The 23912-nt window shown below is 45.3% G+C and overlaps 1 protein-coding gene and 1 long non-coding RNA gene across 3 annotated transcripts in view; one reads left to right on the forward strand and one right to left on the reverse strand.

Annotated features, from left to right (window-relative positions):
• The first annotated feature begins 5048 nt into the window (after positions 1–5048).
• Tacr1 (tachykinin receptor 1) overlaps positions 5049–23912 on the forward strand; it is a 165415-nt gene continuing 146551 nt past the window's right edge. Inside the window, exon 1 of the mRNA XM_052720817.1 lies at positions 5049–6445. Coding sequence (XP_052576777.1) covers positions 6057–6445 — 389 coding nt within the window. The 5' untranslated portion in view covers positions 5049–6056. The remainder of the gene's footprint in view (positions 6446–23912) is intronic.
• Positions 15508–23912, reverse strand: part of LOC128099124 (uncharacterized) — a 97628-nt gene continuing 89223 nt past the window's right edge. The window contains exons 6-7 of one of the 2 annotated variants that reach the window (XR_008214436.1): positions 21039–21754; positions 15508–20720 (exon numbers count right to left, since the gene is read on the reverse strand). This is a non-coding gene — a long non-coding RNA (uncharacterized LOC128099124). Of the gene's footprint in view, positions 21755–23912 lie in introns of both variants that reach the window. The other variant, XR_008214435.1, reaches the window with a different exon arrangement.

Raw genomic sequence — 23912 nt, forward strand, 5'->3', positions numbered from 1 at the left:
GGAAACCATGTTACAACCCACAGGCCCAGAAGCTAAGTAACAAGGAGGGATCAAGGGAGGGATGTATGATTCTCACTGTGAAGGGGAAAGAGAATTGTCATTGTCAGTGGATTGAGGGAAGGGGATAGTAATGGGGTGGGATGGGGAACAGGAGGGATCAGGTCGGGAGAGGACGTAGGAAGAGAGTACTCAGAGAGACTACTGAAATCTGGGAGCATCTCTGGGATGAGTTAGAAACCTAATGCAATGGAAACTCCCAGGAATCTATGAGGGTGACCCTTGCTAAGACTCCTAGAAATATGGATCCAGAGCCTGAACCAGCCATCTCCTGTAACCAGGCCAGGCTTCCAGTGAAGGGACTGGGACATCAACCCAGTTACAAACTCTTCAATCTACAATTTGTCCTGCCTGCAAGATGTACTGGGGTAAAGATGGTGCAGAAATTGTGGGAGTGACTAACTAATGACTGGCCCAGCTGCAGACTCACACCCTGAGAGGGAGCCCACCCCCGAGGGCCAGGATCCAGAGACAGGATATCTCAAACATATGTTTGGATAGACCAAACATGACTGGCAAAAAAAAAAAAGTCAATGAAATGACTCCTAATGATATTCTACTATACTCATAGATTGGTGCCTAGCCCAATTGTCATCAGAGAGGCTTCATCCAGCAAGCCACTGATGGAAACAGATGCAGAGACCCACAGCCAATCATGAGGTGGAGCTCAGGGAATCTTGCAAGAAAAGAGGGAGGAAGGATTGTAGGAGCCAGTGGGGTCAAGGACATCACAAGAAAACCCACAGAACCAACTAACCTGGGCTCAAAGGGGCTCACAGAGACTGAACTGACAATCAGGGAGCCTGCATAGGGCTGATCTAGACCTTCTGCATACATTACAGTTGTGTAGCTTGATCTTCTTGTGAGACTGCTAACAGTGAGAGCAGGGGCTACCTCTGACTCTGTTGCCTGCTTTGGAGCCTGTGACTCCTACCCGATTGCCTTATCCAGCTTTAATAGAAGAGGAGAAGCCTAGTCTCACTGTAACTTGATGTACCACTGCTGGCTAATATCCATGAAAGACCCTACTGTATATGAAGGGAAACAGAGGAGGAGGAGCGGGATGAGGGTGGGGACTGGGTGGAGAGGAGGAAGGGGAAACTTTGCTTGGGATGTAAAAACAAAAATAAATAAATAGCAAAAACGTAAATATAGAGAGAGAGTTGTACATCAGATCTACGTATGTGCATAGACATAATACTATATAAATATGAATATAAGTATTTTATATTAATTGTGTGTTGCCCATTGCCCAGCAATTCCACTCAAAACTGATCACACAGAGAAGAATCACCACTGCCTAGGGATGCAGCCCAATGCTGGAGTCCTTGCCTAACCTGTGCAAGGCCCTGGGTTCAATCTCTTGATCTGCATATAAGCAAGAAGAAAAGGAAAGAGGAAGGGTATAAGATGAATCTTAAAAGGTCTTATTAATAGAAAACCCAGTGCCAGCTATTAGGGTAAATTCTGAAATGAGAGACAGAACAAACCACAGCAAACCTCACCTCACCAATTCCTCAGCTGGTCTTGTTTCCTTAGATTGAAAGCTTCTCAGTTCTCACCCAGAAATGTTTCCACTGAACTGCTGCCAAGAAGCCTAAAGGCTTAAAAGCCCTAGTTCCTGGTCCTCATGCCTTATATACTTTTCTGCTTCCTGCCATCACTTCCTGTGACTAAAGGTGTATGTCTTTCCCAAGCAAGACATGAGATCTCAAGTCCTGGGATTAAGGTGTGTGCCACCATGCCTGGCTTTGTTTCCAGTGTGGCCTTGAACTCACAGAGATCCGAATGGATCTCTACCTCCGGAATGCAAGGATTAAGGGTGAGTGCCACCACTGTCTGGCCTCTATGTCTAGTGTAGTGGCTGTTCTGTTTTCTGACCCCAGGTAAGTTTTATTAGGGTTCACAATATATTGGTGGACACAATATATGACCACAGAAGGGAGAATGAAAGAAAACATCACAGCCTCAGGCTTTGGAGACATAAGTGAAGAATGCCTATTGTAGCCTTGTCTTTTGTAAGGCTTATTTTTCATTGTGTGTCTGTGTGTGAGCATGTGTGTATCATGTCCATGACCACAGAGGCCAGAAAATGGAGCCAGATCCCTGTAGCTGGAGTTACAGGCTGTTGCTGTGTGCTGGGGACTGAACTCTGATCCTCTCTCTGCAAGGTCGCAGAATAATCTGAACCAGTGAGTCACCCTCCAGCCCTGTGGAATAGTCCTCAGTGGCAAAAACTCAAAGTGAATTTTCATGAATAGAAAAATGTATATGTGAGCTAGACTGCATCTATAGCATAAAAATAATACTTAGCCATTGGAAAGAATGGGTTAAATCCATACCTGCTGGCTTGGGAGTGTTTGGACAAGATTTCAGATGAGAAAAAAAAAGCATGCAGAGCACAATGGAAATCCCCTGTTTGCATTTACCAGCATTGGTATTATGTGTTTGTGTTTCTGTCTGTCTACAGAAAGCCTGGGCAAATAAGCAAGGATTTAGACTACTTTGTCAACAGGATTTACTTTGGGATGGGTGACTGTCTCGTGTGTCAAGGAAGAACACCAGTGGAATGGGAACAAAATGCATAAGAGAATAAATTGGGAAAAAATCAACTCTCAGAGGAAAATTACATGCTTCAGGGTGTGCAGTCAGTCAGGGTGTGCAGTCAGTCACAGTGTGCAATCAGTCAGGGTGTGCAATCAGTTAGGATGTACAGTCAGGGTGTGCAGTCAGTCAGGCTGTGCAGTCAGTCAGGGTGTGCAATCAGTTAGGATGTGCAGTCAGGGTGTGCAGTCAGTCAGGGTGTGCAGTCAGTCAGGGTGTGCAGTCAGTCAGGGTGTGCAGTCAGTCACAGTGTGCAATCAGTCAGGGTGTGCAATCAGTTAGGATGTACAGTCAGGGTGTGCAGTCAGTCAGGGTGTGCAATCAGTTAGGATGTGCAGTCAGGGTGTGCAGTCAGTCAGGGTGTGCAGTCAGTCAGGGTGTGCAGTCAGTCAGGGTGTGCAATCACCCCTAGGTGGAAAAGCTCTTATTCAGAAGAAAGCCCCAGAGAACATCCCTCCCTGTTCACAGCATGAGTGACACCTCTCAATTTGGGATGAGGCTTTTTTGTTGTGGTTGTTCCACTAATTGCGAACCCAACATGAGAATGCTTGGTTTTTCCTGGGAGAGATGTTAACTTCAGCAAGTGCTAAGTACTCCTGGTTCAAATTGTCAGCCTGCTCAAGCCAGCAAGCATTGAAGCTCAAGGCGAGACTGTAGATGTGGTTTTAAATGAAAAGGGTGCTCTCTCTGTGCACTTTAACCAACGTGACATGGGTCAGTTTATAGAGCCTCTGGAACATTCTTCTCTATCTCACCCTGGCCTCTTCTGGTGCTAGCTCATCCTTCAGGCTTCTCCCTGAATTTCCCTCCTTGGGTGAGGCTGCCTCCCTCCTCTCTGGGGCCTGAAATAATGCTTATCTTGTATAACCATTGCCTCTTTCTTCACAGAACTTTAGGGCTTGTTTTCTCCGCCCCTCTCCTCTCCTCTCCTCTCCTCTCCTCTCCTCTCCTCTCCTCTCCTCTCCTCTCCTCTCCTCTCCTCTCCTCTCCTCTCCTCTCCGCCCCTCTCCTCTCCTCTCCTCTCCTCTCCTCTCCTCTCCTCTCCTCTCCTCTCCTCTCCTCTCCGCCCCTCTCCTCTCCTCTCCTCCCCTACCCTACCCTCCCCCCCTCTCCTCTCATCCTTCTCATGTATCCCCAGCTCAGCAGTGAGAGATCTGAGGTGGAGAAGGCAAGCCCTTCCACCAGCCACTCCTCTTAACTAGGGAGCTCAGAGCTGTCCTCTGAAAGACATCCCAGGAGTTTGTTCCCAGGGACTTAGGGGTTTTAGGGAAGCCTAGGAGACACCTGCAAACCGGAAGCTCGGTTCCTGTAAGTGCCGAAAGCTCAGCCTCCAACAAAACCGGAGTTTAGTATCCCTTCCTCTCCACACTGGAGGAACCAATATTAGCCTAGCAATAAATTTCAGAGCCTCAAAGCACCTCATGTGCGACACAGTGCGCGGGCTTGCTACTCTAGTGCGTAAAGGCATCTCTCCCAGTGCCAGGAGGGATGCAACCCATAGCAACGGACCGGTGCTCTCCCCACCCCCGCAGGCATCTCACAGATCCTAGAAAGGCTGTGCTGGAGGGGACCCGCTGAGGGGCAGCTGGGATCCCCTGGAGCCTCGCCAAGGGCAATCTGCCAGAAACACACTCCTGAGCTCGACCCATCTAGGTTTCTTCAAAAGGGCTGATGTTGCAGGGGAGGCTTGCCCATCTGCTCCCGGTCCAGCCACCAGCTTGGCCCTTTGAAACCGCCTTGGATGCCGGGCAGAATGGGGAGAAAAGACAGGCAGAAACTTGCCATTCAGTCCGGGTGCAAAACTAGAAACGGGTGAAGCCCCTTCTCATGCTTCTCCAGTTCCACCTAGCCACAGGACAGGCGCAGAGAAGGAGGCTGCGAGGTTGGCAGGCGAGGGGGGGCGGGGGGCGGGGCGGTGTGGAAGCTAGTCCGCAAAGGGTGCTGGCCAAGAGCCCAGAATTGTCTGTCCGGGCGACAGGCCATCGGGCTTGTGCCCGCTCCTGCACTCACCAAGCTTTGCAGAGAGCTGCGCATAGTCCCCAGCGTCTGCAGCTGAGAGGGTAGTCGCTGGCTCTGTTGGAAAGCACAGACTAGCAGCTCCTAGAGAGGGACCAAGTCACCAAAGTGAATGGGGAAGGTATCCCAAAGGCTTGGAGCCCATCACTGCTTTGTGGGTTGGGGAGCAAGGGAGAGGAATCAGTCCACCAGGGAACAGAGCTAGGTTTCTAGGGGTTTCCTTAACACAAGGAAAGTTGTCTTCCGGACTTCTGAAGCAGGGTGTGGTCACCTGTCACTCCCTGGTAGCAACCGGAGCGCAGCAGCAGCGGCTCTCCACCCCTACACTCGCCCGGCTCCCACCGAGACAGTCTAGCGTCTCGGTAGAGGTTGTCGCGGGCCACCGGGGCTGTTTACTCTGGGGCAGCAGTTAACTCTGTCCTCCACTTCAGCTGTTTCCAAAATCCTTCCTTTTCTGCTAGCATCCCTGGTACAACCGCGATTCCAGCTGAGGACCCAATCTGGGTCTTTTCCTCCCAGGCCACCTTGTCGCCCCCTCGCGGAGTGTTGGGTTCATCTGGCCTGCAGAACGCCCACGGCAGGTCACGAGCAGCAGAAGGCGTGGTGGTTGCCGTGGTGGAGCGACACAGCTGCCAACAGCTGGCTCAGCTGCTGCGCTGCGCTCGGGGACCAGCGAGTACGCAGCCCAGGTACAGCCCCTTCCCAGTGACGTCTCTGCAGCGGGTTATAAAAGCCTAGTGCGTAGCCTGCCAAGGTTCTGCTAACTCCTGAGCCCAGAAGGACCCGCGCCACGACGGAGAAGCTGCTGCGGGCGGCAGCAGAGGAGAGAAGCAAAAGGGAACTCACCCGCTGGATGCGGACCCCAGAATCCGGCCGGAGGACCAGAACTTTTGCGAGCAGAGCTGAGAGCGGCCCTTCTTCCCCCTCCAGCCCTCACGCAGCACCCAGCTTTGCCTTTCCCGCCGCCGCACGCATGTTAGTGGGAGTTGCTAGCAGCAGCAGCAGCAGCAGGTGCAGAAAGACCGGGTTGTCTTGCCGTCTAGAACTGTAAGAAGTACAAGTGTTTTAATGCAAAGGAGAGCCTAGCTTGAAAGCGGAGGAATTTAGAGACACCAGGGCCAGGCAAAGAGCATACACAGGAGAAGCATTGCTCCTCGGAGCAAGTCTCCTGCTAACAACGACTGAGTTCTGCCCAGGAAACTTCCCACCTTCTGTGTGGCAGGACCTGAAGCCTCAGGGGACTGCAACAAGGTTCTGCAGCAAAGAGGGGTGCGTGGTGTGTGTGTGTGTGTGTGTGTGTGTGTGTGTGTGTGTGTGTGTGTGTGTGCACGCGCGCGCGCGCCTGTAAAGAAGCCAGGGCTTTGCTGCCTTGCTCCAACATGGATAATGTACTTCCCGTGGACGCAGACCTCTTCCCCAACATCTCCACCAACACTTCTGAGTCCAACCAGTTCGTGCAGCCTGCCTGGCAAATTGTCCTTTGGGCTGTTGCCTACACGGTCATCGTGGTGACCTCCGTGGTGGGCAATGTGGTGGTGATGTGGATCATCTTGGCCCATAAGAGAATGAGGACAGTGACCAATTATTTCCTGGTGAACCTGGCTTTTGCTGAGGCCTCCATGGCTGCATTCAATACGGTGGTGAACTTCACCTACGCCGTCCACAACGAGTGGTACTATGGTCTCTTCTACTGCAAGTTTCACAACTTCTTTCCCATTGCTGCTGTCTTCGCCAGCATCTACTCCATGACTGCTGTGGCCTTTGACAGGTGAGTCTGTAGAATTGAGAAAGCACCCAGAGTACCGCGACTTTACTGAGGAGGTCTGGGGCTGGAGGTGTGGTCTGAGAACCAGACTGTGCATCCAGGCCGTGGGGCTCTGCCTGCCTGCCGGGTCCCTTGGATCATAGGAGTCCATTTTCTTCCTCATCATTTTTTCCCACTCCTCACCAGCCTCTCTTCCTTTCAATTCAAGAGTTCCATTTCCTTTACTTAGCGTCCCTTTCTGCATCCATCCACCATCCCCCTCCCCCAGTCTCTGTAACTACTTACTCTTTCCCATACATTCTTTCTCTCCTTTACTTTAGTGCCTGGATGTGGGATATCAAGGGCTTGGCCAGAGACCTAGGCTCTGCCCAGGGCATCGTGAACTCTGGATCTGTCACTGTGTTGCACTCTGTTGTGGCTTTGTGTTTTGTTTGTTTGTTTGTTTGTTTTTTCATTTTTTTCCCTGAAGATTCAGGAACTTTCCATTCCCACTTCAACTCTCTAGTGTTACATGAGAGTGGAAAACCATTTGACTGCAGTATCGAAACACTTCAGACTCTGATTTTGCCTCCTCCTCAGAATGGAGAAGCAGGTTCCTTTCCAGGGCTTCCCCAGGCAGGGGTCCAGGAAACTTGCCCAGGGGGATTCTCAATTTCTTTTTCTATGAAAGGTCAATGTGTTTCAGCCCGTATATCCACAGAGAAAGGTGCTTGTTAGAAATAATTGAAAACTAGTCTCCTCCAACCCTCAGATTAGGGTTTCAGACGCCCGTTGGAATTACAGAGCTTGGCTCTTTCAAACACAGGGCCTGGTACTCTGGAATGAAGGGCTCCTCAGGTGTCATGACAGGAAATTGGTGACTACAGCACGGATTTATTGGTATTGACTTTTCCCTGAGTGTCCCAGGTCTTTCGTGTATGGTTTATATAAACAGGGTTACCCGGTGTTTACTGAGATGTAAAAGTGTGTTTAACAAGTGCTGCAGGGACCTGAAAGTGGATTGTTTTGCTGTTACTGTTGAGATAAATGAATGGGAGAAATTTAAGGAAAATATTAGGTAAAAACATCAAGAAAAAAATAACCCAAATTACAACCCTCTTTTATATGAAGACCATATATTATTTATCGTTTGGTGTCTGTAGTGAGTGAATACTTTTAAAAGCCAAGAAAAATCTCCAATCCTATCTTGACAGTGGCATAGAACTGTTGTTTATAAGTTCCTCACGATGTGTCTTAGATAAAACATGTTGTGTGAATCAATTTGTACTTTAAATGCAGGATGTAAAACAATTATTCAAAGTGCGAGTGAAGGAACTATTTTACAAGCTTGTCATTTGGACTGTGCAAGCTCTCCGATACTGATTTTGCTGAAATGAGGTGTGCCTGTAAATATTTCTGTGGTGACATATTCATTTAACTCATAGAAGATTCCTTAACCGAATAACCCCCAGCATGGTGTGTAGCTAGGTATATTAGTACAATGAAACATGATGTTTCTGTTCCACACATGCATGTTTACTCATTCTTCCATGAATTAGAGCTGAGTTGATTTTTTTTCACTGCAGTGGGGCCTTGCCTGAGCTTCAGGGAGACCTGTCCATTGGTGTGAGTCTGAGCACTGGACAGCTGAAGGAGCACCAGCAGACACCCTCTCTTTCTCTCCCTAACTTGCACAGGAACATGTTCTACAATCTGCTTTTTCTAGGAACTTAGGAGATTAAAATAGGGAATCAGAGTTGGGGTCTTCACAATGGATTGTTGCAGAAAGCCAGATTTCAGCCCCCCAGTTGTTTACCTTTATAAATCATGACTGGACCTTAACACAGTGGCTCTGAGGACCTCAGATGCCAGAGCACAAGAAATGCCAGGTGTTTGCTATGTGTAGATGTGGCTCAGGGGTGCTAACAGGGACATGCTCTAGGTTACACTTGAAGTTAGAGTTAGGACCCAGGTTTGTGAGCCATTCATGTCCCCCAAGGACATGTTCCTGTCCTTGCTTAGCTTCAGGAGCACCTGATGAGGGGGTCTTTTGCATGAATGCCCATTTTCTCCCCCAAGAATACTGCAGAAAGAAAGGGGTAGTAAGTTGTCTCTGAGGGAGTGCTCACTCACAATATATCACCACACACTTTTTCCACCAACATGGATATGCAGTTACAAGAAATGCTTACAAGAGATGCTAAATATTTTAATGTCCCTTGAATTATTAACAGAGAACTTCTGAGCCAAATCTTCAAAAATGACAGCATAGGTTTTTTTTTTCCTGGCTATAAAATCAAACCTTATTTATGGCAGAAGATTTTGGAAATAGAAAGAGCATAGACACAAAAAATTAAAACTGTTACCTCACCATCCCAAATAACACCTGTTAACATTTGAAATTCTCGTTTATGAGTATTAACTACCCCATGGAGGTCACATTCTGTGTTTCTGTAACTCACATTTTCCATTGATATTAACAGGAAACATTAATAACTTACCTTCTTCAGGCAGGAGATTCTAATTAAACTCAGTAGGTCACATACAAAAGGAAGGCATAAGGGGGGGTGGGGAGCTGAGGAGAAGGTTCCTCATGGAGAGAGGGAGGTGAGAGAGGAGGGTGGGGGGAACATAACTAAATCCATTTTATAAATGTATGCAACTGTCAAACAATAAAAGCTTAATATCTTCAGAAATATATTTAATGTCTTCATGGTATTGCATTGTATAAACAATGCCTTATTTAACCACTTCCCCACTGTTGTGCAGGTAAGCAATTCTAGACATTTTTGCCATTCTTACCAATGCTTTTGTGAACATTTCCATATAATTTTGTTTTATATTTTTTAAACTAGAAAAGATACCTGGAAGTACAATTACAGGATCAAATGAACCATCTGATAAAAAGCTATTCCACTGTATTTTTAAAGGATTATAGACTCTGGGCAGAGCAAGGAGTACATTGTGCTAGCTGGTTCCTTTGAGTCTCCGTAGCACAAAAGGGAAGGTTTGATGACTCACTACCTGTTGATGGAATAGTTACATGAACTGATAAGTAAAACATGCCTAGAAGGACATTTGGAAAGAGACATAATATTGTAAAGAGAATATACGTAGCCCCTGAAGATCCCGTTACTGATAGTTAGCCAGCTGAAAATCCCACCACGCTGACTCACAGGTACTTTTCTGGCTGTGTGGTACACCTCCATTTATGCGTGGAGGAGTAAATTTTAGATCATAACAAAACCCGTTAATAGGTGAGTTTTTGGACTTTCTTGATTTTCTTTTCCAAGGCTTTTGATGCAGTCACTGTTGCTGCCTGATATCGTTGCATGGGTACATTCTGTGTCATGAAATATTTTAAAAATAAGATTCCTGGCATGTAGCTCAGTGGTAAAACACTCACCCAGCACACATAGAGTCCTGGGTTCGATCCCTAAGACCGTAAAAAAAAAATGGAACACTTAGTAGATGCGTTATATTACAAGACCACAATAATTTTCCATTATTCTAATAACTTTGCAAATTAGTGTCTTAGACATAAATATCTTACACTTGCATATTGCATACATGGGAGATATTTGTTTGTCATGACGTGTGTGGAGGTCAGAGGACAATCTGCAAGAGTCTGGTTCTCTCCTTCTATCACGTGGGTCCCAGAGATAAATCTCAGACTTGGTAGCAAGGACCTCCCCGAGCTGGGCCATCTTGCAGGCCCCTTCGAGAGTGCCTCTCTTTTCTGAGAAGAAACTCTTTCAAGTGTTTGGTTAAGCTATCCTTCTAAAATTTGCCAAATTTCTTCTTAGGACCAAAATATATAAAGAGAAATAAAGCTTCAATTGCAGACTGCAGCATTACTTCAGAGCTCCCTGCAGTTACTCTGTAAATGGAGGTGGGGGCAGAGGGAGGGCCTCTCCTCTAGAAGGAGCATTTTTAGAAAGATTTATTTTTGTCTTCTTCTATGGGTATGGATGTTTTGCCTGAGTGTATGTTTGTGTGCCTGGTGCTGAGGGGCTCAGCAGAGGGCACTGGATCCCTGGAAAGCAAAATTACAGATAGTTGTAAACTGCCAAGTGGGTGCTGGCAACTAAACCCAGCTCCTCTCTACAAGAGCAACAGGTGCTCTTAACCAGTGAGCCCTCTCTCCAACACCAAAACACCCATTTTATGAAGGCAGTGCTTAGATTTCTGAGGCAAACAAAGCTGAGTGAGTTCAACTTTCTCCAGCTAAACTTGAACAAGCATAAGGAATTTTGCCTGCATCACACTTAAAATTTAAACATCTTGTTAGGTGTAAAAGGTACAGGTGTGTGTGTGCGCGTGCGTGCATGTGTGTGTGTGTGTGTGTGTGTGTGTGTGTGTGTGTGTGTGTGTGTGTGTGTGTGTGATGTTTCCTGGCTTTCCAAAATGAGGGCTGTTGAGAGGTGGGACTTCAGTTTACAGGGACTGGTGATAATGAGCATTTTGTCAGTGGACTCTAAGGAGTGGGCAGGCATCTGGACCCCAGAACCTAAGCCAAACAGGGAAGTGGATCAGGAACCAGGCCCACAGCAGCAGGAGGCTGTGAGAAGCAATGGCTTCTCTCCCAGAGAGAGGCAGGTGTTACTTCAGTGAGATAAAATCTATGCATTGGTTGCTGTTCAGACTGGTTCTGGACTGTTGTGTTTTGAGTGAAATGAAACAGCCCAATGGGACTACCTCTAGGCGGCATGAGGATGGCCAGGGCTGCACAGAGAAACCCTGTCTTTAAAGAATGGTTCAGTGCTTACCTCCTTTCTGGGGCAGCCCCGTTACTCTCTGTCGCGTGTTCTCCCAACTTCTGGGACTCTCTAGTGTCACGATGGTTCAAGGAGGGCTGCATAAGGTGGCAACACCATCTGAGAAAGGGTTACTTATGTGTCTATGTCCACATGTATAGAGGGGGTTATTCTGGGTGGAGGAAACCGCACAGCAAAAGCATTGAGCTCGCTCAAACTTATTTATTGGAGGAGGACAGATGTAATGAATGAATTGATTTATGTTCACATACAAATGTGGGGTGGGTGACTAGAAGGGTCAGTAGGAAGAGAATGCGTCCAGTCTATTTGGGGGTTTGATGTGAAGACGCATTGATGCGCTGGAAGACCAGATAAGCAAGTATTGAGGGATGGGTTAGAAACGAGTCAGGGATCAAAACACAGATTGGGGAGTTTTCTGCACACAGAGGTGGTGGCCATCTGGCTACCTAGAAGTAGAAAACACCCTTCTGCTTGGATAGGCATGTCCCAAGAAAGGCTTGAGAGTCACGGGAATGTCCTACTAGACACAAGGATGAGAAAAAGCAGATGGAGAGGTAGAAGAGACATCAGGACAAAGGTTAAGAAAAGCAACCGGTGTTGGACTGTGTTCATCATAGTCAAGGACATAGAGAACACTGGGCTTTGAAGTTAGAGAGCACCGGTGACCTGCAAAGAGACAACATCCACAGGCTGTGGACAGCATGGCAACATGGGGAGTGAATGAGCTCCTCCTCAGTTATCCACCCACAGAATCATCATTGAGCATCTGCTCTGTGCCAGATGTTGAAGCACTAACCTCGGCTTTTGCCCCCAGATGTTGAGGCACCATGACCTTGGTGTCTTTGCCCCTGTTCACTCAGTCTTCAGGGATCAACAGAGAGGTAGAGAATCGAGTGTGACCAATACCACACTGGAGATGGGAGGCTGAAAACAAAGCAAAGCACTCCCTTGGGAATGTGGGAAAAGTTTACTGGCTCCAAGGGAAGAAGGGGAAGGAAGGGAAGGAGGCAGAAGGGGAGTGGGCTACAGAGAAAAGAACGTGTAGCTTTGTATTTTAATTAAGTTCAAGGACACAGGATTGGAAATGCTCATAATGATTTATTAATATTTGTTACTTGGAAACTAGGCAGATTTCATGTTAATAAAATTGATAGTGATGTCTTGTTTCTGTATGCTTTCCAATTCATTGTCTCATCCAGCCTTCCTGCTGCCAGTAGGATGCTTTGCCTACCTAGCCAAGGCAATTAGGTGCAACATCTTTTATCATTGTCCACCAACTCTCCATCTTCTCAGAGCCTGAAGACCATGGACATTGCTTCTGTGTGCCTATGCATGCCACGGGCTCACACACAATTACTCATGGTGGTTTTTTGGATGATGGCTAAGGAAAGCTGCCATTGAAAGCAGAGGCTGTAAGGCTTCCCTAAATACCAAATGAAGCAGATGCAGCAGTTGCAGCAGATGCAGCAGGTGCAGCAGGTACAGCAGATGCCCTCTTTACAATTTTCTACCTCCAAATAAATTCAACCTCACAACCTTTCAGACACGGGGAGTGTCAGAGTTTCAAACACATCTCAAATGTTTTCTTCTGTTTGCTAATTGGCTCAATTTGATTGTTGCATCATTATAAATCCTTTCCCTGAGTGCAACTGAAATCTGCCTATCTGGGTTGGGGTAGCTTCTACTGGTCTAAGTCCCTTCTCTGTGTCAACCTTTACAGTATATCCTTCCTGGGGCTTCCTCACTCACTGCCCATGACTCTTTCATCTTTCCATTTTCATTATTCTTATTTGTTGATGGGATCCTTAGAAGAAGGTGACCAGAATGAAGCATCCATCCTGTTGACATGACCCTGTCCAACACTATGTGCTATAGGACTCATATCCTCAGTTCAGAACACTTCTACTTAAAACTGATTTTGACCTGCTGTTCTAAATGAGATGTCATTACCCGTTCCATAGCCTTTATCCAATAGCACTGGAACTGTCTATAATGTGCTACTTTCTAACACTCCTCCCTGTTCACTTGGCTGCAAGCTCCATGCAAACAAGGGTGCCCTGTATGGTTCCTGTTCCTAGCACTTACCCAGCACAAAGTAAGAATTCATTAAACTGTATTCAGTATAGATAAACTGACTGTGCCTCCCTCTACACACTAGAAGATCTGAAAACCAAGCTCAACGTATGAATGAGTACTACATCCTAAAGCATGTGTAAAATGTTCTATGTTGAACAAAAGAAAAACACTGCTAAGTGTCTGCTATATGGAGCTGTCTGCCAGCACACAACACATTTCATCAAAGACTCTTCATTCTAAAATACCTACAAGTTCTAACTTACACCTATCTCTTCCTCATACCACTTGGCAGTCCCTATGGGGTCCTCATCATTCCCCGATGATCCCGATATACACTGTTACAGGAGTAGACCTATAGTTGGAAATGTGTTGGTCATTGCCACCACACCTCCAATCTCTCCAGGCATACTGGGATTGTATAGTCAATTATCTTCTCTAGTCTATTATCAAACCCATAGGTTTTTCCCCAACTCTACTTTTATCCTCCTTCTGAATCAATACCTACAGAAACTACCCTCCATCCAGTCCTCCAAGCCCTGCCCACAGCAGCTAAGTGCCTAGTCCAGGGCTGGCTATGTGGCTTTGGAAACAGTGTTTACCTCAATGTCTAGCACTCAGACATGGGAACATTCCAGCACAGAGTGACCCATGAATGCTATGGGATAGGAGACAGAGTGCACGACCCTCTCATGGCCCCACAGGAAAGACTGCAATTGTACTTCAGAGGGAGCGGTAGCAGGAGAGTCTCCCGGAGGAGAAACCCCGGGGAAAGGAGAGGGACTTCAACTGTGACCTCAAGGTCTCAACCTCAGCATGAGTTCACGGCAGCACATGAGCTGCTTTAAGAATTGGATCTATGATGGGGAGTTGGCATGGCAAGCATCAGGACTGGGTTTGATTCTCAGAATGCACACTTTTTTCATACTGAGCCAGCTGCACTCAGTATGAAAGAGCTCAGGCAACAGGTTCCAGCACTGGTTCTACCATGCCCCAGCTACGCAAACATCATCAAGACACTGGATTTAGCTGAGCTTTACTGGCTGATAAAACGCACCCAATAAAACTAACCCCAGGCTGGAGAGAAGATTCCTCGGCAGGTAAGAACCCTTGCTGCTCTTCCAGAGGACCAGAGCTCAGTTCCCAGTCACCACGTTCAGTGGCTCACAACCACCTTTAATTCCAGCTCCAGGGACTCTGACATGATCTTCTGACCTCTGTGGGCATGGTACTCATGTATGCAAATCCATACACAGACATGCACATACACAGAAATAAAAAATAATAAAATCTATCTTAAAGAACCTAACGTCATAGGATATTGTCACAAAGAGAGAGTAAAAGGTATGAAAATGTCTCAGATCATTGACTGACACCCATTGAGACCCCATTAGTGGTAATTAGTACCTTGACCTCTAATAAACCCTGACTTATCCTGTCACCATTAGACACCCCCATTTCTGTCTCAGCCTCCCCTTGGCTTCCTTGCACACCAGGTATAATAACACTAAGGTGAAGCATCTTTCCCCGATGAGATTACAGTTTAAGGTCGGCCTGATTGAGCCGCTTGTCTCTGGCTAAATGCTTTTCGGCACCACTGCCACCCATGGAGACGTACACACTCCGCTAGAAGTCCATCATCTGCATAATTACAGCTCACGCTGCAGAGACACTAAAAGCTTTCTTCCATACCATGCATTAACTGTGCATGCTCAACCTTCTGGCACTGTAAAATGACATTGTCTTCTGCCAGATTCCTGTTTAAGAACCGCCAAATTGAGGTTTTTTGTTTTTGTTTTTTTTTAAATTCATAAGGTTTTCATTAAGTTTATGGTTCTGTGTTGGGGCCACAGTCACAGCTATGGATAGATGCGTGATGCCTGGGGGCTGCAGGTGGGACATGCCTCCTGCCAATCCTTAATGGCTCCCAGCACCACCTTCTCAAGGAGAGTGCATTTCGTTCCTTGCATGGATTCTGGCCTCTGTATGAGTTTTCATTGGCTTCACACTCAGCCCAACTACAGTGTTTATTTGGCCCTCAGCACTTCCTACATATCAGGAAACAACCCCATTAAGCATCACTGTCTCCTGACCTTTGACTAAAGCTCAGGGAGCTCTTACATGTGAGATGGGGCCCCACCCCTAAGCATCTCAACACCACTTCTGAACTCATCAAGGGTTTGGTTTTTTTTTTTTTTTTTTAACATATTTTCAGTTAGTCACAGCTCTCTCAAATATAGCAAATCAAAATGCAATCTTTAAAATCTAAGCACCACTTATAAGCTTGACTAATTAAGTTCTTCCTAAACATTCCAAGCGATAATCACACATTTAATACATCTGGTTTTTCTTAAAACCATCAAATCCCTAGCAGGAGGATTTATAAGTGTTAGGGACAAAATTCTTCTCAGGACTTAGCATAGATCATATAAGCCAAATACCTCAAAACTCCCCCAAGTTAGCATTCTCTTAAAGCACTCCAACTGCCTAAGAATTAAACTTACAAATTCAGCAAGTATGCATCTAAATGTCAAATACAAAATACATTTGTTAATCCTCCTGAACACGGCAATTAAAATTACAAATCTCATAAATAAAATGCTCCTATATGTTAGGTTCTCATTTCCACAAATTCAAAGAAAATTACACACAGCAACTTATGACCACCACAAAACTCACTTCCTTACACAGGCGCGTGCACACACACACACATGTTCCTTACACAACATGGCTATTTCTTTGTTGTCTATTTCATTTGTGTGTGTGTGTATGTGTGTGTGTGTGTGTGTGTGTGTGTGTGTGTGTGTGTGTGTGTGTGTGCTTCTGTGTGCACATGTGTACCTGTAGACTCTAGGTACATCTTCTTCAGTTGTTGTCTACCTTAGTTTTTTGAGACAGTATCTCTCCTTGAACCTGGAGCTCATCAATTCAGCAACACTGGCTTGCCAGTGAGCTCCAGAGATCGATGCCCACTGGGCTGAGATTTTAGTTACGCCACTGTGCCTACTTTTGTATGTGGGCATCCTAACTCGGGTCATTAAGCTTGTCCATTAAGCAAGCCCTTTACTGACTGAACCACATCCACAATCCCTCTGTTTTCTATTTAATGCCTCCCCAGCTTCCCAAGCTGTCCTTTGCAGGAGGCCTCTGAGGTCCTGAAATCAGGGGCTGAGTCAGAGGTGTGAATCTGAGGGTTCCATATGGAGTCTTGCCCAGAGATGCACCCCAGATCTGAGCCCCTTTCCCAGCAGAGATCTGCTTACCCAGTACCCCTAAGATTTGCCTACGCTTTTCCACTGGAATTATTTTAAAGTTCTGAGAAACCGTGTCCTCTGCTCCCTTGGCTTCCTTCAAATTTTAATCTTTCCCAAGTTTTACCTTAGCATTTTATCAAGGATGGATGGGATCATGTGAAACCACGCCCTACCCACCCTGGGTTACACTTCTTCCTCTTCCTTCCCTCAGTCCTTCTCTTCTTTTACCTTATGGGGGTCAGTCCTTCTCTGTTGTCAGTAATGGTGTGATACACACAGAACGGGAGTTTATTCTGGCTCCCCATTCTGGAGTTCCAAGTTGGGGGCCACTTCTGGTGATGAGCTTCTTGTCAACAGAGTGCAGAGGTAGTGCAAGGTGCATCGTGGCCAGAACTGATAGAATTAATATACACATATACATACATACTACATATATCCTTTATGTGCAAACAGGCTGTGGTCCAGCTAGTTTACCAAAGTCCAAGAATCCAGTAGTCGTTCAGTCCACAAGGCTGGATGTCTCAGCTGGTCCTCAGTATACACCAGAATTGTGAAGAAGTACTCTCTAATGCCAGTAAAGGAATGAACTTGCCAGCAAGAGCTAAAACTTCCTTCTTCCATGACCTTTAGATAGGCTGTTAACAGAAGGTGTGTTCCAAACTTAAGGTGGATCTTCCACCTCAAAAGACCCAGATTTAGGGTGGGCCTTTACACTTTAAATGATTTAATTAAGAAAAATCCCCCCACATAGTTGTATCCAGCCATGGAGATTTTTGTTAATTCCAGATGTAGTCAAGTTGAAAACCAAGAATAACCATTAAACATGAGATGTGTATGTGTATGTGTATATATATATGTATGTATGTATGTATATAATTGTTGAAATACGTATTTCTCCCTATATATCTCATATATGCATATATATGTACATACATATGTATGTATATATTTCAGCCAGAATTGAATTATGGGAGCTATGGTATACCTCTCCAAAATAAAGAAAACCCCAGATACAGTGTTGTGCGCTTGCAGTCCCAGCACTGGGGAGGTAGAGGAGTCAGGCAGATCCCTAGGGCTTACGAGCCAATCATGGTAGGCTCCGTGACCAACTCCAGACAAGTGAGAGACCCTGTCTCAACCATCAAGGTGGGTAGCACCTGAGGAATGACAGCCAAGTTGTCCTCTCGCCTCCAAGCACACACACCTACACCTGCACAGACACTTGCGTGGACACTTACACTCACATGAACAAACACACACAAGTAACTGAAGTCACCACAGACACTCTTGGCATGCCCCTGTGATGTAGAAACAGCAGTGCCCTTTCCTCTTGAGAGACTTCCTTTCAGGAACCTGGAAACCACCCAGAGTCAACTACTAGTTCTTGTGGCAGTATTTCATCCGATCAATGAGTTGAAGACGTTCTTGTAACTCTGGAAATGCTGGGATCCTCCTCTTTCCTTTCTCCTCACTGCCTTGGATTTTAGACAAATACATTTATTTGTTCAACTCCAGCACCTGAGTGTCCTCCTTTGCTACTCCACCGCTGTATGAGTTCATGTAGGAGGCCACGGAATAGTCAGGGCAGCCTCCTCTCTGCTCTATCATAAAATATAACTTAGACATTCATCTTTAAAAGTTTAATATGCACATTAGTAGCATGGGAAGGGATTGGGAGCACAAACTTAAATACTCACCTTGTATGATTTAATAATTTATTTTACTCTGGAGAAGTGACCTCTTGATTAATTAATATGTTTTCATAAGAGGATTTGTCTGATTCTGAAATCCATTAAATAAAAGGAAACCCTACTTAAATACTCTTCTAAATAGTCCCAGAGATACAGATGGAACTAGAATTTCAAACAGAAGCAGCCCTGAGTGTGACTATAATTAGTCAGTGTAGTAACTGAACTGGGATATCCAAAGAGATACCTTGTGGGCCAAACATCTGGAGTCATCATTTAAGATGGTTTCCCTAATTATTTTCTCTCCCCACCTGGGATGCTGAGGAGCTGGGAGTCAATCACAGGTGACGCATGGTGGTCTAAAGTGCTAGACACACTGCAAAGGCAGAGACAGTGCCCTTGTCTTCCTGGAGCAATCCTGTCACTGCCGCTATCACCAGCTCAAGTCAGTTTCTCCTGGGTCCCGCTTCACAAATCCATGGTCCCAAACTGCTGCTCCATTCTCTTCACAGCCTCAGACTGATTTAGCAAGTTAAATTGAACCAAGAGACATGCAGCTGTTAAAAGAACACTGAGGCAGAGTTCATGGGGACCTTTTTCTACTCAGAAGGTCTCACCTGTACTTCAAGGCAGGAACGTGTTCTCGATCATTACCTATTCTTTGAACGGTGTGAAATGAGGCTAATTAGCATAGCGGAGGCCCCCAGCTCTTTAAAGAGGTACCAGGAGATGACTACAAAACCTCAGGGCCTAATCCTCCCTGGAGTCACCCTTTACATTTGTTCCCCAAATGCTTTCCTCTTCCCGTGTGGAGTGACGAGGATCGGAAAATCAGAAGGCCGAGATCCAACTGGAGTGTCAGCAAAACTAGAATGTTCTTGGGTTTTCAGTGGCCTGGTGTGATGGCTGGCTTTAATGACTCAAATTAGTCACCTGAGTAGGGAGCCTCACCTACAGAATTGTCCCTGGTTGCCTTCACAGACGTGGGGAAACCGATTCCCAAATGTGGGTGGCACCCTCTGGCAGCAGCCCAGAAGAAATGTGGCAGATTTTGATTCCTTGGCCTCTTCTTGCCTCTGAGTTAGTTTACCCTGCTGTTGCTGCTGCTGCTGCTGCTGCTGCAGCTAATGATGATGATGATGATGATGATGATGATGATGATTCCTTTGCTGGTATCAGAACCGGCGTTTCCAGGCTTTAATCACTGACTAAGGATCAGTGGATCTCCAGGAAACTCTTAGGTCCTCGGTGCCTGGTTGGGACTACTGAAGCCCTCAACCTTATGGACTGAGCAACTTCCAGGTTGTCAGACTTCCCATGATGAGACAGGCAACATGGGGCTACTGACTGCTGAGGGACCCACTTCAAACACTGAGCAACCCTTGGCTCTCAGCCTCTCAGGTGTGAGATAGCTGTTGTTACTGTTTCAACATAAGCTGACTTAATAAATTCTATTCATAATGTATCCATCCTGTGGGTTCTGACCCTCTAGAGAACTCTGACCAACCCACCCTGAGAATCATTGAGGAGGTAGAGAACCAAGATAGCTAAGCCGAGCGACTAGAGCAGTGTGCAGTGTAGACAGTAACAGAATCCAGATAGTACAGAGGTATCTGGAGCTGCTTTCTAATGGAACGGTGCAGCCTACTACGCCAAGGAGAAGACTGGGGGCCTGTTGCTGTGAGCCCAGATTGCTACTAAAAGGCTTCCTGTCTCAATCAGAGTTCTCTCCACCCTGAGTGCCAAGGAGCTCTGAATTTAGATCTCAAATGAGGTTGAACTTGCCTTTTCTTCCTCTCCTTCCATCTTTGTGAGTCACTAACGGTCGTGGCCTTGGCTCTAACTTAGAAGAAAGTCACCATTAAGAAGTGGCCATACTTCTAACCCAGAAGAACGCTATCATTAAGAAGAAACTTTAGGGCTGGCTACATGGTTCAGCAGCAGTTAAGTGCACTTACTGCCCCTGCAGAGGACATGGGTTCTGTTCCCAGCACAGGGCACCTCATCCAGTGCCTTCTTCTAGCCTCACTGGACACATCACACGTATGGTGCATATACATATGTGCAGGAAAACACTCATACACATAAATAAACCTTGAAGAAATAGAAACAGAGATAGACAGAGAGGGCAGGGAGAGGTGGGGCGGGGAGGGGACAGACAGACAGACACTTTGGACCACAGTTCCACACAGCCCCCAGGATCCAGTGGATTGGGATTAAGATGAGTGCCGCAGTCCTGCTGGGGGAGCAGAGTTAATTCTTCAGCTCTCCTGCACCTTCATCAGTGGAGCGTGCTGCTCACCAGTCCTGGGGTGAGGCCAGTTTTCCGAGAGCTGGGCTCTCTGCCAGGGTTTGTCTTTTCCCCTTCTCTCTCCTCTTCCTCTCCCTTTGTCTGCATCTTCCTTCTTCTCCTTTCTGTCTCTCCCTAAACAAAACACTCCTTGTCTTCCCTCCTAGTCGTTCCTTTGCTTCGAGAAAACAACACAGATTCAATAAATGTCAGTGACTGAAAAACAGAGATAGAGCAGGTGAAAAAACAAAAGCCGTTATGTACAAAACATTTACACAGCAATATAAAAAATCAAATTACTGGTGTTCTCATTAAGCAAATGAGCCCATAAGAATGCCGAAAAGATTCTTGGAGGCTGTTCATTATCGAGGTATGAACATAAGCTATTTTTTCTAAGGAAAAAAAAAATAGCTCATTCTTTAACAACATCTGCAAAACTTCAAATTTCTTCCTGGTCTCTCTTAATGTACCTGTTTTATGCCATAAAAATCACAGATTTTTCAAAAGATATATTCAAAAGAATTGGCAACTTACCAACAACTATAGTATGCAGCGAAACAAAAGCAAATCAAACCTTCTGTGAGTCCAAGTGCCTCCATCACCAATCCTTAGAAATTTCATTCCAAAGCAGTTTTTCTATGCGTGGGATCATTTCCATATTTAGAGCCCTTGCCTTAGCCAGTTTTCCATTACCATGGCAAAACATTGGTGATAACCAACTTAATAAGAGAAAAGGTTAGTGTTGGCTCATGGCATCAGAGGCATCAGTCACTCCATGGTCACATGCCCCCCTTGCCTTGAGGCTGTCACTACAGGCTCACACAGAACATCCCAGCAGGAGCACAATGTAGAAGAAGCTTGTGGTCTTCAAGGCAGTGGGTGGGTGGGTGCAGTCCTAATATGCCCTTCAACGCAGACTTCCTTTGATCTCACTTCCTCCCACTAGGCCCCCATCTCTTGAAGCTTCCACCCCTTCCCAGTAAGAGCACAGGCTGGTGACCAAAGCTTTAACAGATAGGCCTTTAGGAGACGTTCAGGATCCAAACTATAGCAGTCATCCAGTATATATTTTTAACTTTTTAATTTCACATAATATATCAGTTACTGTTCTCACTGATGTCACAAAATACCTGGCAAAGACACTTAAGGGAGGAAGGGTTTCTTTTGGCTCTGAGTCTGAAGGCATGGTCCATCATGATCAGGAAGGAGTGGCAGACAACAGGAGCATGAGGCAGTTGGTCACATTTTGTCTGTAGTCAGAAAGCAGAGAGAGATGAATTCTGGTACTCAGCTCATTTTCTCCATTTTCCCTTTTTTATTCAATCTGGTACCCCAGCGTATGGGGTGCTGCCCCCCTCATTAAATATGGGTCATCTTGCTTCATTTAAACCTCTCTGGAAACACTCTCACAGACATTCCCAGAGGTGTGTCTCCTAGGTGACTCCAAATCCAATCAAGTTGATTTGGAGAAAAGATCGAGAAAGATGAACCATGACACAAAGTAACATAAGAAATATTTCGTGCAATAAATATTTTCCACAAAATTATGTTGGATGTTTGGAAAATACCACCATTTAAATGATTTTTTATCCTTAATTTAATGGTGTTTTTAGTTCTTTGACACAGTACATAATTTGTCAATGTTTTCACTGAACTTGCTTGTGTACATGACTATCGGGATAAATTCTTCAGAGAAAAGTCTGTTCAGAATGTTAAACACTTTCAGACTTATGCTTTGTTCAGCTTAATCAAAACTAAATTAGGAATATCTAAACAACTGAGCAGCAGCTTGAAGGAGACTGTTTCTATACAGCACACAGGAGTGTTGCTTTAGCTATTTTCTAAACATGTTCTGTGTCTTTTTTTTCCCCAATAGCAAATATTTAAAATGTTGTTTAGGGACTGGAGAGATGTTCAACTGTTAAGAGTACTAGCTGCTCCTGCAGAGGACCCAGGTTCAGTTCCCAGTACCCACTGGATGCTAAACTCCATTTTCAGGGGGTCCAATACCCTGTTCTCACCTCCATGGAGACTGCATACATGAGGCACATGGACACGTTCAGACAAAACATCTTCACATGTAAAATGCACTTCTTATGGATAATTATCTTTTTATAAATTTATTACTTTTATTTTCCTCAGTTACATAGCCAATTTTAAAATCTTCTTTTTTAAAGAACCCATTCTAGATTAAGGATCTACCCTTTAACTTTCATACCATGCAAAAAGTCCCGTGTTTCCTATTTCATTTTAAATTTCTTCTTTAATGATCACTCTAAATAAAGTGGTTATACAATTATGACATTTGCCTTTAAAAAAAGTGTTTCTCTCTTTTGTGTCATGCTTAGGAAAACCTTCCTTGATCTAAAAGTAAATAAATGTGCACAAATAATTTCATGCTATGGTTCCAAAAGTCTTCAGTTTTCTACCCATCAGTAATTTAATTCAGCTTACCTCTTTTCCAAAATGCTATAGAATTATTGAATGATAATTTCCATACTTATTTGAGATATTACCTTTGTCCTACCTTGAATTTTGCTCATCTTTGGGTGATCTATATTTTTAATTAAGCAAACTGTTTTGTTAACATATACTAATTATGCATATTAATGGAATTTCATGCGATGTTTCCACGTGTGGATACATGATGCATTGACCACATTCAGCTACGCTCCTTCCACCCTCTCCTCTGCACTCTGCCCAGGCCCTAGTAATCAGTATTCTGCTTTCAAGTGAGTTCTCATTTTCAGTTTTCACATGTGGAAAAGAACATATAATATGTCTATCTATGCTAAATTCACATGAGACATGCATTTATCCTTCCTATAGACTCTGGGTTTATTTTAAACACCCCTGTTGAGGTTGTGACAGGGAAGAAAAGGTCTAAGTGGGGAAATGGCAGAGAAGGTAATGGAATATGTATATCAAGAAAGCAGACAGGGTTAGGAGACACAGGGGGAGTAGCAAAGGGGAAAAGAGACAGATGGAGGAGTGGTTAATGATATATATGTATGAAAACATCACAATACAGTGAAACCTATTTCTTTGTACGCTTACTAAATTTTTTATCTTAATAATAAATGAATAAAATATTCCTACTTAAAAGCCCAAGTGGAATTTTCCCTGAAATGCATTAGACTCGGTACATTTGCAGAGTACCTCTGGAGGAGACTGTTAGCACTTCAGGTGCTTTTCAAGGTGCACATGTAGTGCATCATCTTTATAGGTTTCTTCATATGAAGAGTGTGCATTTTCTTAAAATTTTCATATACTCAGGGTCTGGAGAGATGCCTCAGTGGTCAAGAGCTCTGGCTGCTCTTGCAGATGATGTGAGTTTGGTTCCCAGGACCAATGTAATTCCAATTCCAGGGCACTCAGCACCCTCTTCTGGCCTCCCACGGCCACTGC

Source organism: Peromyscus californicus, unplaced genomic scaffold (genome assembly GCF_007827085.1).
Source record: "Peromyscus californicus insignis strain IS unplaced genomic scaffold, ASM782708v3 Scaffold_6__1_contigs__length_162567912, whole genome shotgun sequence".
NCBI lineage: Eukaryota > Metazoa > Chordata > Mammalia > Rodentia > Cricetidae > Peromyscus > Peromyscus californicus.